We start from the raw sequence: 21946 nt of genomic DNA, 5'->3' as shown, positions 1-21946 counted from the left end.
TAATGGCTAATTCCAATCTAACAATTACAGGATTAGGGTATTTTCTGCCTTTCCGAAAATCAAGCATTTCTAAATTATGGTCTGTTCGTAAGTAAATATAAAGTTTGATATAAAGTTTTTATTTTAATAAATTTAATTACTTTATTTATTAAAAAATCACTTGAAAAAAGGCGTGATAATCTCACCAACACAGTTTGTACATGGAAGGCTTCCGCCAGTTATATACATGTAGTTTTATGTATTTTGCTCCCAGATTATGATAATTCCTATATTTCAAAATAAAATGATAATCGTCTATATCTAAATAACAGCTCATACAGAGTCTTTGTTCTCTTGTTGAATTAACAGCTAAATTGTGTGCAGAAAGATGAAGCTTCGACATTTCACAGGAATAAACTTTGTTAAATACTATCGTAGGGTATGTCACCACATTTATTTCACACGAGTAAGTTATTTTTAAAAGTTACAAAAGACACTAGCTAAAGCTCGTGTCTATTGTAACTTTTAAAAATATTACTCGCGTGAAATGAATTCCATACCCAACAATCACTCGTTGTATAACCTCTATATAGATCTATATACATTTCTTACAAGTCTTATTTCGTGTGTACAGGTGACGGCCGGAACCAGGAAAATTGAACTGTTACCAAGTGGTAGTATACAGTCGATATGAATACAATTTGGACGACAGATAAATAGAATGTCGCTACATGAAATATTTACAAATATACAAATTTGTGAGACCGTAACAAATTCTCAAGTCCCTGTGGTCCGATATGTGTTAGTCAAGCCTTCGTGGTTAATGCTGGTGTCAATACATTGGTCTTTAAAGGGCGGCGTGTGACCTATATACGGTAACCGAGAGCATCAAACAAAGACAGGGACACTTTGTATGGAATACACCTCCGTGTAGACATTGACAAGAAGATTGTGCGTGCCTGAAGTGGCAAAAACGCTTGAAACAGACAGCGGATTTCCGAACGTAATCACCGACGGAGAACATTAAACGGAGCTCGAGAATAACATCTCTTTTGAAAATGTTTGTGAACAAATTCGTTTGTTTACGAAGGATATTAACATGTTCGGTTTTAGTGACATTTATTGGGATCGCCTTCCTCTGCTCAGTGGACACCGATATATGGTTGGTATTCTTTTTCTTTGGGGCATCAGTCCTAATGATTATACCCGAGGCGCTGGTTAAAATATTAGTAGATTTTTTTTTATTTGATTTTTTTTTAATTTTCTTTAAAAGGTCTTTCCTTCGATAAAAAATCAAACAAAGGCAAAACATATTTCAAAATTGATATTTAATAACATTTTCCCCTGAAAAATGAACCTTTTTCACATATTTAATACATATATACGTACATGGATACTTATACAGTACACTGTATATTATAGAGTAGGGCCGATTTTTACAGAGGCCGAAATTGTCTAGTCACCTCGGCCCCGACCGACATGCGCAAGGGCCGAGGTGTCCAAGTATCATAAGGAACATGCACAATTTCTATTGATGAAATCTATGTCCGAACGATGATTATATGAGTGTTTGTGCCAACATGTAATGAAATTAACGCCGAGATGTACAAGAAAAAGGCGTAGCGTATACAAATACCTTATGTCTTTGCGGTAATTAGTGATACTTCGGGCCGAATTAAGAATTTTAAGGGCATAATACTCGAAGAACTTTGCTTTATCTTGAGAGTAAAACTGCCTTTTCAATGTAAAGCTTATAACGTACATTTACTTCTTGGAGAAAATACATATTTACGAGTAAGTTTAATTTGGTGACCTAAACTTTTATTCAAACGAAGGAATGCCCATTAATGATAAAAATAAAAACATGATATTTGAGGAGTGATTTTATAGTGTCAATTTTCGGCCGGGGAGCTTATCCCCCCTGGACCCCCAGACAAGGGCACTGTCCTTGACCCGCCGGGGGTTTAACGCCCCCTGGACCCCTGCCTTAATTCTACTTTGAGCTATGTTCCTCCTACATCATTTTATAGGGAAAACACAGTGTTTGACCATTAATTGATCCATTGTATTGCTATTGGTATGTTGCGAGAGATAATTTTTTTTCTGAAGACAAAAGAGTCGACCAATAAAGTGATTTTTACAGGGTATAGATTGAACCATCTTCGCTAGCCAAGGCTTCTGATTACGTTACACTTCACGAACGTTGAAATCGATAACAGCTTCCGCAATAAAGAGAATAATGGGCAAATGGGTCAACGACAATCTTAGAACTACACTGGGGAAGCTGTACAATAGATTGGAACAGTTCCAACATGAAAACAATGACTGCGGTATTAATTGCTGGATAGTAGGCCATAACGAACTCGGTAATATTTATCCAAACTCGGTAATATTTATACAGTCTGTACCAGTACATCGCTACTGTCACTATACTATATGTACAGTATTTACACTTATATACACATAAATATTTGCGCCGGAATATGTAAAGAACGTGTTATTTCCTGTGACGTCATCCTTTGTGTACAGTATATAGTTTCACTTTCCAATGATGGTCAGTTCGATATTTCACAATCCAATGGTGTTAACCGTTGGATAGTCAAATATCCAACAGAGAGTGTAATGAGAACAATAAAATCAAACTGCGATGCTTCATTCTACACTGTAGGAATATCAATATCGTATTTACAACAAAATCCAAATTAGATTGTAATGTTCCTGTCCTCCCCTTAGAGCAAAATGCATATACCCAAAAGTCCGGAGTTTTCCACATTTTATCCTCATCATCGACAGAAATAACATTTCAATTTCGCGACGCGAATCAACCCAGTTGTTGGAAAGACTGACTGCCCATTTTGATTTTGCATCAGTTTTTTTCGCAAATCTAGTTTTAGACAGTTTATCCCTTTCCTGATCAGGAATTGGATCAACAAAACGCCTTTGTTCCTTTGGTGATGTAGTGTTTTCATTAGATTCTTTCAATATCTTATCATTAAACCACTTAGAGACATATATCTATATATGTCTCTGAACCACTATATAATATCGTTATCCAACTAACCCAGATGGGATATTTCCCTAAAGCTCGTGTCTTTTGTAACTTTTAAAAAATAACTTCCTCGTGTGAAATAAATTCCATATCCAACAATCACTCGTTGTGTAACCTCTATTTCTACCACAATACCCTGTGTTATTCCACTCTCAAGCTATTGTACTTGTATAAATGTCCCGACTGTTAGATAAATATATATTATATATAACTAGTGGACTATGACCTTCCGGTCTTTTGATTCGTTCAAGAATTCGAACTTTGACCCAAGCTGCAATTGTTATCGACCTCTTCAATAATCGAATGACGTAACGTCACAAGGTCCCGGCCGTCACCTGTACACCTTATTTGCATACGCGAAATAAGACTTCGCCACGTTTCCCTTTAATTCAAGCCGATATTATTGTGGTAGAAACAGGTCACACGATTCGTGAATTTATTTCACACTCGTAACTTATTTTTTAAAAGTAAGTTATAAAAGACAATCGCTAAAGCTCGTGTCGTTTGTAACTTTTAAAAGATACAGATGTAACTTACGTGTGTGAAATAAATTCCATATCCAACAACCACTCGTTGTATAACCTCTATATATTTAACAGTTTATGAGTGAATAATTATTTTGAATTACACTAAATCTGTGTAGTCTTTAAGGGGTATTCCTTCGTTTAAACATCAGAAACGTGCAAACTTTCTATTGATAAAATCTTTGCCCGAATAAGGATTACTTGGGTTTTTGTGCTTACTATTAATGAGTGACGCCGAAATGGACAGGAAAATAAACGTTTCGTACACAAATACCGTCTGCCTTTGCGGTAATTAGTGATACTTCGGGTCGAATTGAGAATTTTTATGATTTAATACTTAAAGCACTTTGGTACCCCCTGCGAGTAAAAACTGCTGTATTGATTTAAAGATTATAACTTTTACTACTTCGGGGAAAATGTAACAACTCTCTAACTGTCAATTTCTGTCACAGTTATGTGAGGAATTTCGGTGTCACTCGACGAGTTTATCCTCCAGGTATTTGTTATAGTATCATGTCACGTGATACGCGTCTGTTCAATTCAGGCCCATGGACATTATTGTCGCTAACAATAACAGTGGCAGTAACCAATGGAAGTATTTAAATTATATTGAATCTCAACGCTCAGAGTACATCGGTCATGTAATATAGGCGAACAAGTGGACAAGTCCAGTTTTTTTAATGTTGGTGAACAAGTCGGTTACACAGGGACTTGAGAATTTGTTACAGTCTACGTGTATTTGGACCTTCCCTAGTGTGTTTAGCACAGTTTGAGACATTCAATTAACATTAGAATGTGTCTTGTAATGGAGAATTGGTGACGAATGCACAAGACTAGTTTATATAGAGGTTACACAACGAGTGATTGTTGGATATGGAATTTATTTCACACGAAAGCTCGTGTCTTTTGTAACTTTTAAAAATAACTTACTCGTGTGAAATAAATTCCATATCCAACAATCACGAGTCGTGTGACCTGTTTCTACCACATTCATATCGGCTTGAATCAAAGGGAAACGTGGCCAAGTATAATTTCGCGTATGCACATAAAGTGTACCGGTGACGTCCGGGACTCGGTGATGTGACGTCATTCGATTATTGATGACGTCAAAAACAATTGCAGCTTGGGTCAAAGTTCGAATTCTTGACGAATCAAAAGACCGGAAGGTCATATACCGCTAGTGGTATTTATTATACCTTTACGTGTTTTTTCTCTACATAAAAGTAATGTGATAATTTGACTATCAGCCTCGAGAGGATTGCGCATGTGTTTCCAGGACTATCACACCGTGTGACAGTTCGAAAAAACTGTCACACGGCGAACTGTCACACCCCTGCTGTAACGTCGTCAGAACGTTTGAAAGACACAACGACATGTAAGCGCTTAATTGACACAGATTGTTTGTTGTTGCAGACGGTAGCCTAACATTTTGTTTTCTCTCACAAAACTGTCAGACATGGATCAACACACGCGTTTTCAAAACGCCACAGACGTAGAGATCGAGTCATTATTAACGGACAGAGATAGCCAAAACACTAAAAGGGTCATACAAACGTCTGTCAAGTTAATGGAGGACTATATAGCAGATTCTCATACCAGCACAAACATCTATATATAGAACAAAACGTAAAGCCCTCGTGCAACAGTTGTTGCTTCGGGGCTGACAAAATTACTATCGCCCTCATACCCATTTAATAACTGTATAATAACATATATCTATCCAACAGTCGGCACATTTATACAGTGGCTTGAGAGTGGAATAACACAGGGTATTGTGGTAGAAATATTATTATTATTATATTATCTAAATAGCATTGAACAGCAAATCGATCAAATCAAATTTTGAGGCGTGGCGTCTTGGATGACCCCAAATTCATCCAATCAAATATTTCCTACGCAATTGTGGATCTTAGTGCTTGTAAGTAAACATGCATAACTCTGCCAGTTTATACGTAATGGGATTTCTTCTCAATAAAACCCAGAGATGATGGCGTGATATTAGTTACATTGTGTTTTGGGCAACAAACAAACAAATTGTGTTGATAATACCCAGTTTTTGGGGTCAAACAAAACCTATTGTGTTAATAAAGCCCGGTACTTTGTTAACACAATACACACTTCGACCACGACATGGATGTACGCTACAAACAATAGAGCAATGGTTTAATTATACTTAATTCATTAGTGTAGTTAAGTACATATCCATAAGACAGGTCATGCATGTACTCAGATAGACAGTGACTGTCATATTTAATGTATTAATAACCCCAATACTTTTGTATTCCTCAGAAATATCAGTTTGAAAATATCAGTATGATTGATTTATATGTAAATAATTAATTTTCCATTGTTTGTACGCAGAATGCGGCTTTCTGATCGGTTGAGATTTTGTTTCATACCACTATGAAAAAAAATCCGAGAATGGCGCGAAAAATGTGACGTCACCATAGGACAATTGATGTTGCGTATTGATTTGAGAAAAAGAATCCCATATAAAACCAGTAATCATCAATCTTTTAGGCGTGGAGATTGATATTATATCGAGGTTTGACAAAAATGTTTCAGATCTTTCTAGAAAAGCCTCAAAACATTACACTTTCTCAAATAAGTAACAATGAGTCTTAGTTTTACTTATGTTCAAGCTTATTGTTTTTCATCGTAATCTACGAATATTTGATACTGTGATATAACGATGTTGAACTTTCCGCCATTTTTCATCCTTACCCACTAACGTATTGCTACTCTATGTTGGGCTGTGTCGGTGCTTTAGTCATCATGTTTGTCGAAATGCAAGCTTTCGAGCTTTATTATGTTTGCTGTTGTAATCGATTCTTATACAGTATATATGAAGGTGTGTTTTGTAAGTTTGTTTGTCAAAGATCGGTTCCTTTGTTGGCTACATACATACGGAAGGAGCGAACATCGGTCTGAATTTAGCTAAATTAATCTGAAGTACCCAACATTCATGTGATACCGTTATTGTATTGTGATACAGAACCATTGATTATCATGCCGGTAGTTTGTAGTTATAGAAAATTACGTCTTCCTGAACTGTTGCGACAGAGCAATAGTGTGCGATATTCAAGAACAAACATTTTCCTTTGATACTTTTCTTCTAGTGCAATTACTCTTTTTACAATCATCTCTTGTATTGCCTTACCATTTATATAGCTACTATTATCATTCGTATATTTTAAGATGTTGAGTTTTAACCTTTGCTAACATCCGTCACCGTCAATTAATTCAGTATTCAGGTGCGTTGACTATTAAATGGTGTCACGAAGGCTTTCCCATTGTTCTTTCTCAACATCCCATGCTACATTTGCCCACCATACATCTTGCTGCCATATCGACTATAACAACATTAAAACCACTATTCAATACTTATATTTACATTCTCTTACCATTTTCGTCAACTTTGTAAAAAAACTAAACCAACACAAAAAATCCCACCTTTTTTAATGTCACATGACCTACTGGGTGTTATAGCCTGAGGCACTGGGTGTTATAAGCGTATGGTGGCAACTGCCTCTTAGCATTGTATCAATAGGGAAATGCGGAGTAAATGTAAATATTTGTACTTTAATGAAGTTTTATATAAGGTAGCTTGATCAGGATAGACACATGTTACATATAGTTATAACGTGATGAAGTCTTGAAGTAAGCTTTTCAACTAAGCCAGAAACCTGATACTGTTCTTTTGTACCAAAATTCATGTGATTACTATTTTTGCTTTAAATACTTCAATGCTGACAATAGGTATTCTCTGAACGCTAACATATGTTTCAACAATAGGTCACTGTTTTATTTACTTATATTTATTTTACACAGCAGATTTAAAAACTCGGGAGAATGTCTCTATTGTCTTAATGAGTTATTTATAGCTCACATATTTCGTAGCATCTTGAAATCACCGAAAATGTTTCGTTCTTTTAAAAAAGGAAATTAAGACTTATGTGTATATATATATAGGAAGTAAGTAAAATTTCAGGAACAAATTTGACTAGAATATTGCTTTTATGCTTATTTTAGCTGTCAAAGTTAGAACTGAATTGTAAGTATAAACCAAAGGATTTGTTTTTTGCCAAAATCACGCATAAAATAATGTGGAGACCTAATACAAGTTTAAGTAAAACATGAGATCCCAGATGGACCTTTACTGGTTCTATGTAAGATTGATCTATTCTCTACTCTTCCATTCTTACCTCTTTTCCATTTGATAATCTGATAGCGAGGAAATCCTTCATATGAAAGCTAAGAAAGATCCCAGGAGAATGTTCTAAGAAATATAATAATAAATATAATAACAAACCGTCAAAATCCAAGATAGCCGTCTGTTTGCCTAATTTGCTTACCCGATCATACTTAAAATTAATGGGTACAACTAGGGTCAAAGGGAAACCTACATGCCAAGTTTGAGAAATATCCCTCAAACACTTTTCAGGAAATAGCAATAACAAACTGCAATTGCCAAATTACAAGATAGCTGTTTGTCGGCCATTTTGTTTTTCCGATCAGTCTCACATAGGGTGACGTGACATGTCATTTGCTCAACATTTTATTTCTTTTGTATTACAACTGTTAAATTGTTGATTACTTTGCCTTTCTGTCCGTATACAAGGAGTTAAGTAGTAAGCCGGGTGGCAAGTTTCTGTTATGGGGTTTCAAAAGGTCTCAAAAGGTTTTCTTTAAGAGTGGATGTTACGTTAAAACGCTAGAAAAAACCGCTTTAAGATGCAACATCGCCGATAATATATAAACGTCTCATAGAAATGCATTAAATGGCACCATGATATGGACACAAATCTAACTAACACCCAATAATGTGTTGATAACGCTAACTTTTAGTATTATATACAATGTCCTACTCATCATTTTAATCAAACATTATGATTATTTGTCAGATATCTTTAACGAGCACCTTTTACCTGGGTCGGTTAGAGCTAAATATCATAAACTAATGCCTGTAGCATATATGTTAACAAAGGGTTTAAGAATTTATTTACGAAAGAAATTCGAAAATTGTACAAATCTTTTAGTTTCTGTAGGACATGGACTACGCTAAAAAGCACTGTTTTTAAAACCAACAAACAAGCTTAGTTCAGTCGACTTTAAGATATGAGCAAATGTCTAAAAATAACAAATTTTCTTTTTATGTTTTAAGGTTAGACCAAGAAAAGCTAAAAGAAGAAATTAAGAAGGAAGAATACGAAACTGATATACGCCGGACCGTGCCAAAGCACGCGCTAGAAAGACTCAATACGTATAAGATGATCACAGATTTTAATGATCTGTTGTCATTGGTGAATATTTCAACATCAGTGATAACCATACGGAATAACAAATCTGAGGTCAAAGTTGGAGATGACGTCATTGTTGACATTGATTTGTTCAATGGAAGAGGAGAGCGATCAACTCGCGGAGGTGACATGCTCAGGGTGTGGCTTCGAGAACCTTCCCGTCATGCATCTGTTTCCGGTTATGTAATCGATCATGACAACGGGTCATATACAGGAGTAATTAAAGCCATGTGGGCCGGCAATCCAGAGTTGATGTTTTCTATTGCGAACACGAAGGAACATATTGGAATTTTTATGAATATAGTGCATAAGCATGGCTTGATCAAGTTTCTTCGAGCAAGATTTATTAAAGGAAAATTGACAGAGGTCACTTTATGTAGCATCATACCAAATATTCCTAATGTAACAGATTACTGCAACTTCACAACCCAGAACTTCAACTTTTCCTTTTTCTGTGGTAAACCAAAACATATGGATTGTGAAGATTGGGTTTTGTATGCAGCATCTTCTAGCTACTCCTGTAATGCGAAGAACAAATCACTTATGTAAGTAAATTTTGCCTTAACTTAACATTACATCAATGAATTGTTGTACCAAATTATATATCAGCATATTCAGCATGTATATTTTGCAGTGAGAAATTGCTAGTACAATTCGTCATAACATAACAGTTATATCTAATTTCACAACAACTACACATCCTAGTTAGTTTAATGATTTGATAATAATCTTTTTAATACTTGTCCACGTCCGATGAGGGAATCGAACCCAAGTCGCCTTGGGAAAGACTATGTGTTACCAACTACATTGTTTGGATTCTGATACGTCATAGGAGTCTTTATCAACCATGCTTTATTGCTGGCTCGAGTAGCTGTTAAACTTCTTCATTTCCTACACTTCTTACTTCTTTTCGTAGTAATCAAGGCTACAGTGGTTTCGAAATATAGTTTTGGCTCCAGAAGTGGAATTAAAGTGATTTGAACATTTAGTAACGCCTTCGCTACCTTGTGATAAACATGATTTTCCATGAAAGGCGATATGCGTTATAAATACATTGTAATGAACTATATAGAAACACATTTCTGATAAACAATATCGTTGTTGAGTGTAGAAACCAGATCTGTCAACAAACTAATGACTTACCAAGGAAAGCACATTGTGCCCCTCTGTTGGCCTACTTGGTTTTGTTTTCATGCTTTTTTATATAATGAAGACCTTATATGCACAGGTAACAGAGACCTTGCAGAGTCTTCAATATTATTAGTATTATCCTTTTCAAAACCTTCATTGACCATAGTAGACTGTAGTCTGTAGAGCTTGAGATCAAGGGCACAAGAGACACCTCAAAGTCAACCTCATTAACTGTATTTCATACTTACAACGCAGCAAACATCTTTCATACTGTATGATATGTGTGAGGATAACTTTTCCACAATTTTTTATTTTCCAGTTCTAGATAATTTTCTTACTTTTATCACCTACAGTATGTTTCATGACCTCCAGTTGCTTGTTCCCATCATAACGACTTCTGTGTTTGATGTCTCACGTTGGTAACTGTAACACCACAGGGCTTCTAGAGATGTAGGTTGATGCTTTTAGAAATGCCTAGTGGTTCTCATCTTGCGAGGCGGGTGTCGTTGATGAAGAAGACATTTACTCCTCTGGAACACCAGGTCTCATTTTCCTTGTACTCATTCAAGGTTCCTATGCATTTTCGACCTTGTCTTAAGATAGGATATTCATGTATTTAATGTTTTCTTTAATCACACAGTCTTGGTTGCAGTCAATCTTCTTGTTTGCTCATATCTTGACGTCGTTAAATCGATCTCTAGTTGGAATAACACTTTTCTTATCTGTTTGTAATGTCATTGATCACGGTCTTCGATGAAGGAGAAGACGTTTACTCATCTGGAACACCAGGCCTAATTCTCCTTGTACTCATTAAAGGTCCCTATGCGTTTTCTGCCTTGTCGTAATATAGTATTTACATGTATTCCTGGTTTACTTTAATCACACAAATTTTGTTGCAGTCTCTACACGACTGGGTGATTTATAAAGTCATTTTACCGGTGAATTGACATTGATTTATGCCCCACTTATATTTCAATATGGTTAATAGGATTTATTTATTTATTTATTTATTTCCAATTCAAAAGACCCGGGGGTCCCCTTACAGAATGGATAACAAATACGACATAAGTATAAAATATCACAGTTCGTTATGAATGTAACACAGACATATATGTACAAAAGTATTGAACTGATGAAAATATGCTATAATCGAACTTTGAACCCAGTGAGAGACAAATAAAACATATCACAGTCTGTAACAAGATCCAAAGTATTAAAATTACATTGAATCCTGTTTAAAACACTATACTTTCTAATATTTATGCGACTTTTCTGACAGTAAAACTGAATAAAACGAGATGATTGTAGATTACGACCGGGTACTAAAAGACACATTTGTTCAACTAAATAAGGACAGTCAAATACACTATTTACACATTTGAAAAGAAAAACACAGTCTAAATATGCTCGCCTTTGTTCGAGGCTTGGAACATTAAATATTAAAATAAAAAAAAAAATTGCGCTGAACAACTTCGATCTGCTGGATAAGAGAGGTTTGGTGAGGAGACCAGATATGACAACAGTATTCTAGCTGGCTCCTCACGAGACTTATATATAAATACCTTAAAACAGACACTTGAGTAAAATGTTTACATGTACGTTTGATAAAACCGAGCATTCGCATGGATAATGATTAATGGCGTTTGGTGAACATTAACATTCAAAATACTGTCTGTATTTGAAACCAATCAGGGAGATTTGCTGCCGTTATAGCATGAGTACGATGTAATGCCAACGATATCATTTTGAAGTCCACTCCAAAGAATCTTCATAAAAGTATGTTTTAGATTCGATATTGCTAATTTAATACAAACTTTAATTGAAACCCGATGATTCATTCAATGTTTGCATGTTTCAGGCGGAATAGGTATATCAGAAAGAAAGTAGGGAAGGTGAAGGTATTAGCTGGTAAGTACAAAACTTGTGCACACTATATATATGGTACAAATAATCGATAAGTGCATATTAATCTGGAGCTTCTTGTTCCAAATATATTTCATTTTAAGATTCACATGTAAAATCATTTTACCAATAGTGTTACTTTGCAATTTTAGAACATGAATACATATTCATATGGAAGTACCTCATACTCCGTGTTAAACAAAAACTTCCAGTCATGTGGTCGGGTTGAAGTTGGGATTTCGGTTTGGTTTATTTGTTTAACGTCCTATTAACAGCCAGGTTCATTTAAGGACGTGTCAGGATTTGGATGGTGACAAACACTTTGATTATTTCAGTTTATGCACTTTTGTGGTTTGTAAAAATGAAAAAAGGATGTTTTATTGACTTTCCTCGTTTTTGTTATTGTTGATGGTTTTTGATAATGTATATCGAAAAAGATATTAATACAAGGTATTATTTTAATGTGGTAACTCTGAATATGGTTTTAAATCTTGAATGAATACAGAAAATGTTTACACAGCTTCCAAATGCTTGTGTGATTAACTTGTCTAAACATTTTGTTTTAAATTCAGATTCTGGTTATAAAGGAGAGTCTGATATCACCTGCCATGACGTCAGCAGTAATCAAACTTGGCACACATTTAACCCGACTGGCTACTTCTACAAGGGTGAATGGCGACCGTTAATCTGCAAACCTTCAATATCATGGAAGTATGAATCATACGCCAAGTGTTTAAAGAATCGGCCGGTACTCATGACAGGTGACTCCACCACAAGGAATTGGTATGTTCCTTTGACCAAGCTGTTAAATCTAACTATATCCGATGGACGTAATGAAATTAAGGACAAAGCATGGCAGAAATTTGCTGAAGCGGGAAACAATAACAAATCGTTATCGTTATATTGGACACCACACGAAATTCCCTTCTACGGCTCTGAAAGAACTGAACAAAATAAAAACAATTTCCGGTCTATAGCTTCAAGAATAGACGATTTACCTGGACAAAAACGTATCATTCTCATATTACATTGGTATGCTCATTTGGCGAGAACAACTCCACAACAGTATAGAGAGCATGTGACGAGTGCCAAACATGCTGTAGTGCGTCTTTTAAAACGGTCTCCTGATTCTAAAATTCTGGTAAAGGGTCCCCACTCTTATACATACAACTACTTTGTAGAACCATTCGACTACATCAGTAGAATTTACAGTCAGATTATTTACGAGGAGTTCAAAGATTTACAACATAAAATATATTTTATCGATCAGTGGGATGCAACCATTGCAAACGAGAACTTTGACATACATCCGAAACCTGCATTAGACCCAATAATGGTTAATTTCGCGTTTTCATTTATTTGTAAATAATTATTCAGCAGACATTTTGATACCTTTAGTCAATTCTATTCCACCGCAAAACCAATGGTACATGCTTAGATATATTTTACTAGTTTTTGGTAGCAAAACAAGTTACTTTTAGATTTTTTAGCCGGTTTATATTCCTCGTGGTGTTGTGGTCCCTATACCACTGTCCATAGTCTAGTGTGGCTAACATAATTTCTCGTTCTCGCACTGTTGATAGTTGTTAACACGTTCTCGCCGATTTGATATTTTTGAGATATTTATTACGCAGATGACGATCACCTTTAATTTGAAAACAATATTAGTTACAACATTTGGGCTATCATAAATTAAGAAAACAACACTATTGGACGGCTGTTTTGAATGAGCACACTCTGATTGTATTGCAAACTTAGTTCATTAATTGAAAAATAAAGCTTCAATGCTATCATGTCAACTCAATACCTTCTTCAAGATCACTTGATTCGTAAAAAATGACATGAGCATCATCGGTTAGAGCGTAGGGCGCGTAACCTAAGGGATAGATCCGAGGTACGTGATTCGACGTTCCTTACCTGTGTCAGTTTGTGTTTCACTTGAAGCGGAGAAACGGGCCGGCCTTTGTTATCGTAGTTGTGTCCATGGACAAGACATTTTACTCTAATTGCACTGAATGGCATGTAATGGACTTCCTCTAAGTTGTTAGTAAGGTAGTCACCAACTACTACAAGGAGACCCCCACCTCAAAATGACTCTGTTTACGGGGCGATAAATCCAGCAAAAAAACAAACAAATTATACAAAATAGTGGTTGAGGTAAATATGCTTTTATGAACTTCATGTAACACGTGTCACATGTGTACTCAAAAGCAGTATTTTACCTGCCAATAGCTAGGTGGTTAGGGCCATTCATGCATGACAACACCTGCTACCTGCAATTCCGTCTGTATGTATTCACTGTTGCACAGAGCATTGTCACCTCGACTACTATTTTGGATACGATAATGCCATACTCAACGTGGAATATTTTGTGAAATTGGAAGACAGATTTAGTTTTCTAAAACCAATTATGCTGCCTAAGATGGTAACAAATTTTGTCAACAACATTTCTAAGAATTAAGTGTCTTCGATGAATGTTATTTTCGTACATTTCTTGAGTTGACATACTAGTTACTCTCAAAGATGCTTTTCATGACGGCTTTCCAAAGCAGTACCGATAAAGAATTTATGAAATATTACGGTTGGTGTCCTCAAAAGAAACAGTGAAATGAAAGCTGTGTACATTTTAAATGGGCGTACCTTTATTTAATAGATGTCATTTTGATGGCCGATCTCAATAAAAACCACGTCGAGTTTCTCCCCGAAAGTCACAACGCACGTACTAGTGTATAGTTGACACGTAAAACACTGTGTAGTCCATGTACATGTAGTTATACTTTAATAGATCATCTCTTCGAAGAAGATGGAGAGCTTATGTTGTCGCGTCGGCGTCGGCGTCGCCGTTGGTTTTTCAAATGTTAAGTTTTTGGTGCAAGTGTTGAAAGGCATAGTAATTTATGGTAATATGGTCCCTGTGAGGGTTAAACTATCCCTTGCCGGAGTCAAACTAAAATATGTTATTGGAAAAAACAGATTTTTTGAACTTTTTTGCGTTAAGTTTTTGGCGAAAGTGTTGAAAGGTATTAATACATCACTTTATAATTGTATTAGGGTGCTGATATTTGGCAATAGAGTCTCTCTGGAGTAAAGATATGCCTTTCTGGAGTAAAACTAAAGACATTGGATTTTTTTCTTTTAAAGCTGTTTTTTTTTTTACTTAGAACATTTTTTCATAAGTGTTTGTTGCGGGTGTTGAAAGGCATAGTAATACATGGCATTAGGGTCCCTGTGGGGGTTAAAATATCCCTTGCCGGAGATAAACTGAAAGATTAAAAAAAATTGGGGGAAAAAAAAAGATATTTAAACATTTGTGTGTAAGTGTTGAAAGCTATTAACACATCACTTTATAATTATACTAGGGTGCTGATATTTGGTAAAAGAGTCCCTCTAAATTACATTATCCCTTCTTGGAATGATACTGAAAAAGACAATGTGAAAATGCTCACATTAGACAATTGATTCTGTCCCTCATTTTTCAAGGGAGGCAACTCTCATTAAAATAAGTTTTTATCAAATATTAAAAGAAATAGGCCTAAAAGCAATTATTTAATATATTTATTAAATTTACAACAGCATAGATTGTCTCCCAAATGTTTGTAAATGAATAATTTACACATATAAGGTTATATAAATTGGTATGGTTTTGAAAATTGCATGAATTCATAATACACAATCTGATCAAGTAAACAATATAGATATTATTACTGCAAATTTACGAAACCGTACCAATTAATACATTTTTATTATTTATTGACAAACATTTGCGAGACGAGCTATGCTGTTCTCCAACAGCTCTTATGTGCATTAAGTGTTTGGGTAACGTTAAGATCACGTGAATGTTTAATTCCAAATATGGTGTTTTCCCGACCTGAAACGCCAAATCAGCGGTTTAATGTCAATGTGGGAATCAGAGAAAACATCATTAAGGTTTTAATGCCATGCCCTAGACCATCCTTTCTTTGCATTGTTAATGTTCTTGTTGATACGACGCAAACAAAAGAGCAATAGTGATGTGTTTGTATTCCAACCTCTTGTTTAGAAGTTGACTTATAAAAATGTACATGAATTTCCAACATTTTGAAATTTATAATTATAATGTATATATGATTACGGGCTGGACGACACTGCCCACCTGTATAACGCCTCGGGCCACCAGGAGTTTTGGTGGCTGATTTGGCGTGTTGGCGTGTTGGCACTGACACTCCAAAGCGCCAAAGCGCCAAAGCGCCAACACGCCATCACGCCAACATGCTGTGTGTTAGGAATTCGTCCCAAGTCTCTGTGCCTCGGACTGGCATACCAGACGGAACTTAATGTGACAGGTGTTTTCTTGGAATTACAGACCAAGACATCTGCCCATTCTCTGCGGCTGTGGTTTACGGTAGGTACTTCTATACTTGCTTTGCAAACGCCATCAATATCTACATCGCCGAATCTTCTTATCGGCCAGACTCGTATATCATGTGCTGGTTGTAATATTCTTTACGGCAAAGCCATAGCATAATCATCCGTATGCAATTTTCTTAGAGTTTAAACCAGTTAAATATCATGTAGATTTCATATAACAGAGGATGTTAAAATATAAGTGAAAATATAGATTTGCATGGCGACTCCTGCAAAAATACAAGGAGAACAAGACCAGGAGTTCCGTTAGAGTAAGAGTCTTTGATTTATAACTGCCATATGTCGAATCCGGGTTAAGTCAAATCTCGAATGAAAACAACAAAAGTAAAGCATATCTGACTTCTTATCACATTACAAATATCCAATTAACCTTGTGCTGTCAATCTCTCTCTTAGTGTTCGAGATCGATAGAGTAAATTGTGATAAGCCATTGGAAATCGAGTCGGCTCTTACGTGTAAACACCGTCGGTAGGGGATAGAGGGATGTTGCTATCCAGAAAGGGAAAATTAACAACTGGGAAATTGAAAGCATCACACTGGTCATAACGCTTAGTTGAAAGATGTTCCTGTTGGCTATATTCATGATATTGTATGTAAGGATCTTGTTAAGTGGCAGATGTTGAAGAGTCTGTAGTATCCCTGTCAGCCCTAAAGAGGGGTTTATTCCCATGGATATGCATATCGACTGTGGAAGATCTGGTCACCAAACTATACAAAGATAATAACGTGGTTAAATTGCTTAAAAGAATGTGAAATGATCGTCAAAATTTGTCATTTAATTACACATTTTAATTTTGAATGGTCAGGAAAAAAGATTGTCTTAATTGTATATTTATAGCAGCGAATTGTTTTTTGTTTAATGTTCTTTTTTTTTGTTTGTTTGTTTTGTTTTTGTTTTGTTAATAAACATACAAATTTCAAAGCAAACTCGCAAGACATATACCGAAAGGTTTTCTGCCGCCAAGGCTTTGTCTCTGATTGATGTATTTCCCTCATCAAACTGCTTTCTTGGTGTATCAGGTCGGTAAAACAACATATTCAGAAGTGAACAATCACATATTCTAGTTATTTTGTCACCAAAATACATGACGTCATCAACACTATATTGAAGTCTTTCTATCGACGACAAGTTATCACAGAAACAATAATGTGTACAACAGTTCCATTATACTACTACTCGAAATAAAATCTAGCCAACGTGTGTTGTTATATTTCAGACCAACAATGTGTGTTCACTCACGCCAGAATGGTCTTCTTGTATTCAACGAGCTTACACAAAAAAAAGGATGGTTTAATTTTTCAAAACCACAACTAATATATGTCCTATTGTACGGGGTTATTAACAACTACTCCTTCACATTTTAGTTATTTTACCCGTTAACGTCTCTAAAGTACGATATCAGTATCAAGGTCACCCCCTCAACAGGTAAATGCTACAGGTGTGTGTTTTAAAATCATAGTATAAAGGCCTCCTGATTTTTTTATGGACCTACGGTATATTTGGCTATAATTGCTTAACAATTCGTCAACCCTCCATTCTGAATCGTACAGAATTCAGTCTGTATCTAACATTTTGATGCACGGAAATGAATCGCAATCAATTATTCAATATTGCATCATGAAATAAGGGTTTTCATATACATGTACATATTTCAAAATGTATTACCTAATATATTCATTCTAAATATTATTGCATATTTTACTTAAGGGTGTATGGTTCCTTTATCATGTACAATAAATCTGAACGAAATACGGTAAAAGTGCATGTAATCACATCATACGAAGTATATACAAACTGAGGTACAAACACATACTATTTACCACTCTATGGCATTGCCACTATGTAACCTTACCAAATGTAGGTGGGCGTTACCAGTTCATAACTGCAAATAATGGAGGTTACTTCCCATTATCGGTTATCTTACGAGATAACAGTTTTTCATGTTTATTGTTTATGTAACTGTAAAAAATGTATTATTCAATAAATCAATGATAATACTAAAATGAAAAAGTAACATTCATTTTTTTAATAGATAAGTCACGTGCCTTTAAATTATTCTATCACCTGCTACACGATCATGGACAGCGACCAAGAATCTCGGCACCTGTCGGAGACTAACTTGGAAGTATCTTTTTCCTGTGGAAATCGGGGATGATGGTGCGATTTTATGCAGTACTTGCAGAGTTTAAATACTAAGCTATTAGCTGTTCGTTAGAAATAACAGAACAAATTAAAGGGCTCAGGAAGTTAGTGATGAATGACTTCCCCCTCCAGAAACACCAGTACTTTCAGTAGAAAAAATCCTTTTCATACTTAGAAGTAAAAAGTTAAAATATCAGAAGTCGATGTTATGGGGTGCACGTGTCAAAGTCAAGTTCTATCTTTTAAAAGGTAAACATTTTGTCATAACATGCAGCAAAACAAGTCTGAATTAAACAAGCACCAACTTACTACATTTCATGATCAAAGGTTTAAAAGTAATGGTCAAGTTTGTTGTATCTATGATGGATTTACCGATTTATTACCTGCCTGTTATCCAATATGTATTGTATAAAAAAGCTCCAGCTCTGTAGATGTGACGTCAACTACAGATTTAATTCATAATAAATGTTCCTTTACATATTACACAATTGTTGACTTTGTTTATGTTAATCTGAGAAAGGCAACATTTCCCTCCAAGACACTAAAAGGAATTTCGTATTCCTCAGGTTAAAAATTCCTTGTATTAACCTAAATGAAGTCAAGAGGTGTTTTGTTACATTAAACGATCCCTAAAATACCATTTTGCTATATAAATTCTTAATTTGAAGTAGAAATTGAAGAAATGAACCGATCTATCATTAGCAACCAAATGATTACTGCCCATGTATGCTAGTGATTCACGTTCCTCACCTTTACTGAGAGGGCAAAGACATCTGAATTGTCAAAGTTAACTTCATCGCCTTTCACGGTTGCCATGAATGATTCTTTCTGACATTAGAGATTAAAAATATATTGTTTTAATCATTTAACATGAACATAACCTCACGGCGAATCATGCTTAGATGCCGAGTTTTACAGTTCGCCCAACTTTGGGATGGTTTTACATTTGTTTATTAACTGTTCGGCATCCGATCAATGTGGTAATATGAATTTTAATTATTTCTGAGTTAAACTTTGTACTTAACTCTGTTAGATTGTTGAATTTTAGGTTAAAGTGCACTATCTTTTTTATCATGACGGTCCGCCATCTTAAAAAGATGATTCCTGTACGGGTACATGACAGTGTTCATACCTGCTTAGATCGGTTCATTTATAGAATTGTGATTTTATTATATTTAGTTTATTTATTATTTATAACCCGACCAACAGATTAACAGTTGGCTACTCATTGACACACCGAACACCAAATTATACCTCTCTTTAAATTCTTTTCATAACTACACGAGCTTCTAAATACTCATCCATCTCAAGTTTCACTATAACTGCTTATCAATACAATATGCTGTTTGCAGCCGTTTTAGCTTTTTGGGAAGCTAATTTATTGTTGTTTTTTTGGTTTGTTTTTTGTTTTTGTTTTTGTTTTTCTAAACTCGTATACATTCAATATTTAAGTGACGTTGACTCTCTCGCTACCGCGTAACCGCCAACCGAACTATCTGGTGATACACACGTCAGGAAATTGAACAATTACAACACAGTGCATATTCCACCTATTTCGGGGCCTGGTTATCGACCAAATTGATTGTGCAGCGCGCGATATTCAAAAACAGGTATTTGAATGTTGCATTCAACCATGAAGGACAATGGTACAACACAATTGTGTTAGGTAGCCAATGCATTAACAGGTGTGTGGAGTATGTCGGAGTAAATTCAATGATTTATACTGGATACTATTGTGGCATAACAATTGAAAGAGTCAGATATTAACAGATAAATACATGTATACATATCGCGCATCAGACTATCCAACATGTTACAAGGTAGATATTGGTAAAATGGACACACCGCCAAACAACATGTACGGTAACCGCAAACATTCGAGGCAGTGGTTTATCGGAAATGTATTCATTGAAAAACAAAATTGCAGGAAGAAACTTATTCATATATAGACTTGAAATGTTTGTGGACGATTTCGTTTGTTTACGAAGGATATCAACATGTTCTGTGTTAGTGACAGTTATAGGGATCGCCTTCTTCTGCTCAATGGACACACATATATGGTTAGTATTCTTTATTATTTTAGTTTGTAAACAATCACAGATATTGATGGTGTTCTTAATTATTCTATTTGACAACAAACTCAAATATGGTTGGTATTAATCATTATTTTAATTTGACGAAAAACCCAAATTTTTGTTAATATTAATAATTATTTTAGTTTGACAACAAGCCCAGATATGGTTGGAATTCATTATTATTTTAGTTTGACGACAAAACAAGGCATGGTTGATATTCGTTATTATTTTAGTTTGACGACAAAACAAGGCATGGTTGATATTCGTTATTATTTTAATTTTACAGCAAACCCAAATATGGTTGATATTTATTATTATTTTAGTTTGACGACAAACCCAAATATGGTTGATATTCATTGTTATTTTAGTTTGACGACAAACCCAAATATGGTTGGTATTCATTATTATTTTAATTTGACAGTAAACCCAGATATGGTTGGTATTCATTATTATTTTAGTTTGACGACAATCTCAGATATTTAAATCAACTGTGGTGTACTCGTTATGAAACGGTCCTCTTAGGATGGTTGACAATGACAATCACATTAATTATTTATAAATTCATTCTGTACAGGTCCATACACCGACTGATTTCTTGTTGTCCACGCGCCGAGCACGGTAATTGACATTTACACTGCTCCCTGTTATTTCAACATTTCTCATGGAGTCGGAACAAAGGGACCCATCACTATGGTCCGACATTGCATCCGCTTGAGTTGCCTGTTTTTCTATATAAATCGTATGGTCATACAATGACTGATTATGTGATACGGTCTGTGGAACGTAAAAAAATATTACAGTTAACCCTTCTTATTTAATTAACAACGATAAGAACCATTTTCATTAAGTTTAACATGTTTATTTTGCTCCAGATATTTAAAAACACATCGATAAATACAAAATCCCGTGAACAACGATTACTCCGCTGACGTCACAGTCATTATTTATGTTATGAGATGATAACATAATTTTTTGAGCCAATGAAAATGCTTGTTACAAGCAAAATTAAATTATAGTCAGATCAATTAATCATGGGTTCAATCAGGGTCAATTGTCAATCGCACAAAGACAGGGAATAATTACATGTAAACCCAAGGGAGATAAGCCTCGACAATATCTTAAACATTGGAGACCAATTTCTTTACTTAATATTATTTATAAAATTGCATCAGGATCAATAGCTAACCGAATAAAAATAGTTTTGAACAAATTAATTCATACCGATCAAACTTCTTGGAAGTTTATTGATAAAGTTCTCGATTTTTTTGATTTTTATCGAGATCGGTACAATAAAGTAATTGTTGTAATTAGCGACTTAATAAATAAGAACACTAATTCGTTCTACTCTTTTGAAGAATTTCAACAGGTTTTTGATATTAATACAAACATCTTTAAATATCAAGGACTTATTTCAGCTATTCGAAGACATGTTCAGAAAC

At 35.1% G+C, this 21946-nt stretch overlaps 1 protein-coding gene across 1 annotated transcript; it reads left to right on the top strand.

The window, feature by feature from the left end:
* Positions 1–734: 734 nt before the first annotated feature.
* Positions 735–13689, top strand: LOC117322351 (NXPE family member 3-like). The gene is made up of 4 exons (XM_033877212.1): positions 735–1141; positions 8717–9397; positions 11842–11891; positions 12458–13689. Exons 1-4 carry the CDS (start codon positions 1038–1040, stop codon positions 13252–13254), a joined length of 1632 nt encoding a protein of 543 aa, XP_033733103.1. The 5' UTR covers positions 735–1037; the 3' UTR covers positions 13255–13689.
* Positions 13690–21946: the final 8257 nt, after the last annotated feature.

The sequence above is a fragment of the Pecten maximus genome, chromosome 2, assembly GCF_902652985.1.
Source record: "Pecten maximus chromosome 2, xPecMax1.1, whole genome shotgun sequence".
NCBI classification, from domain to species: domain Eukaryota; kingdom Metazoa; phylum Mollusca; class Bivalvia; order Pectinida; family Pectinidae; genus Pecten; species Pecten maximus.
Note: the sequence above shows the minus strand (reverse complement) of the source record. Positions and strands in the feature narration are given on the sequence as shown.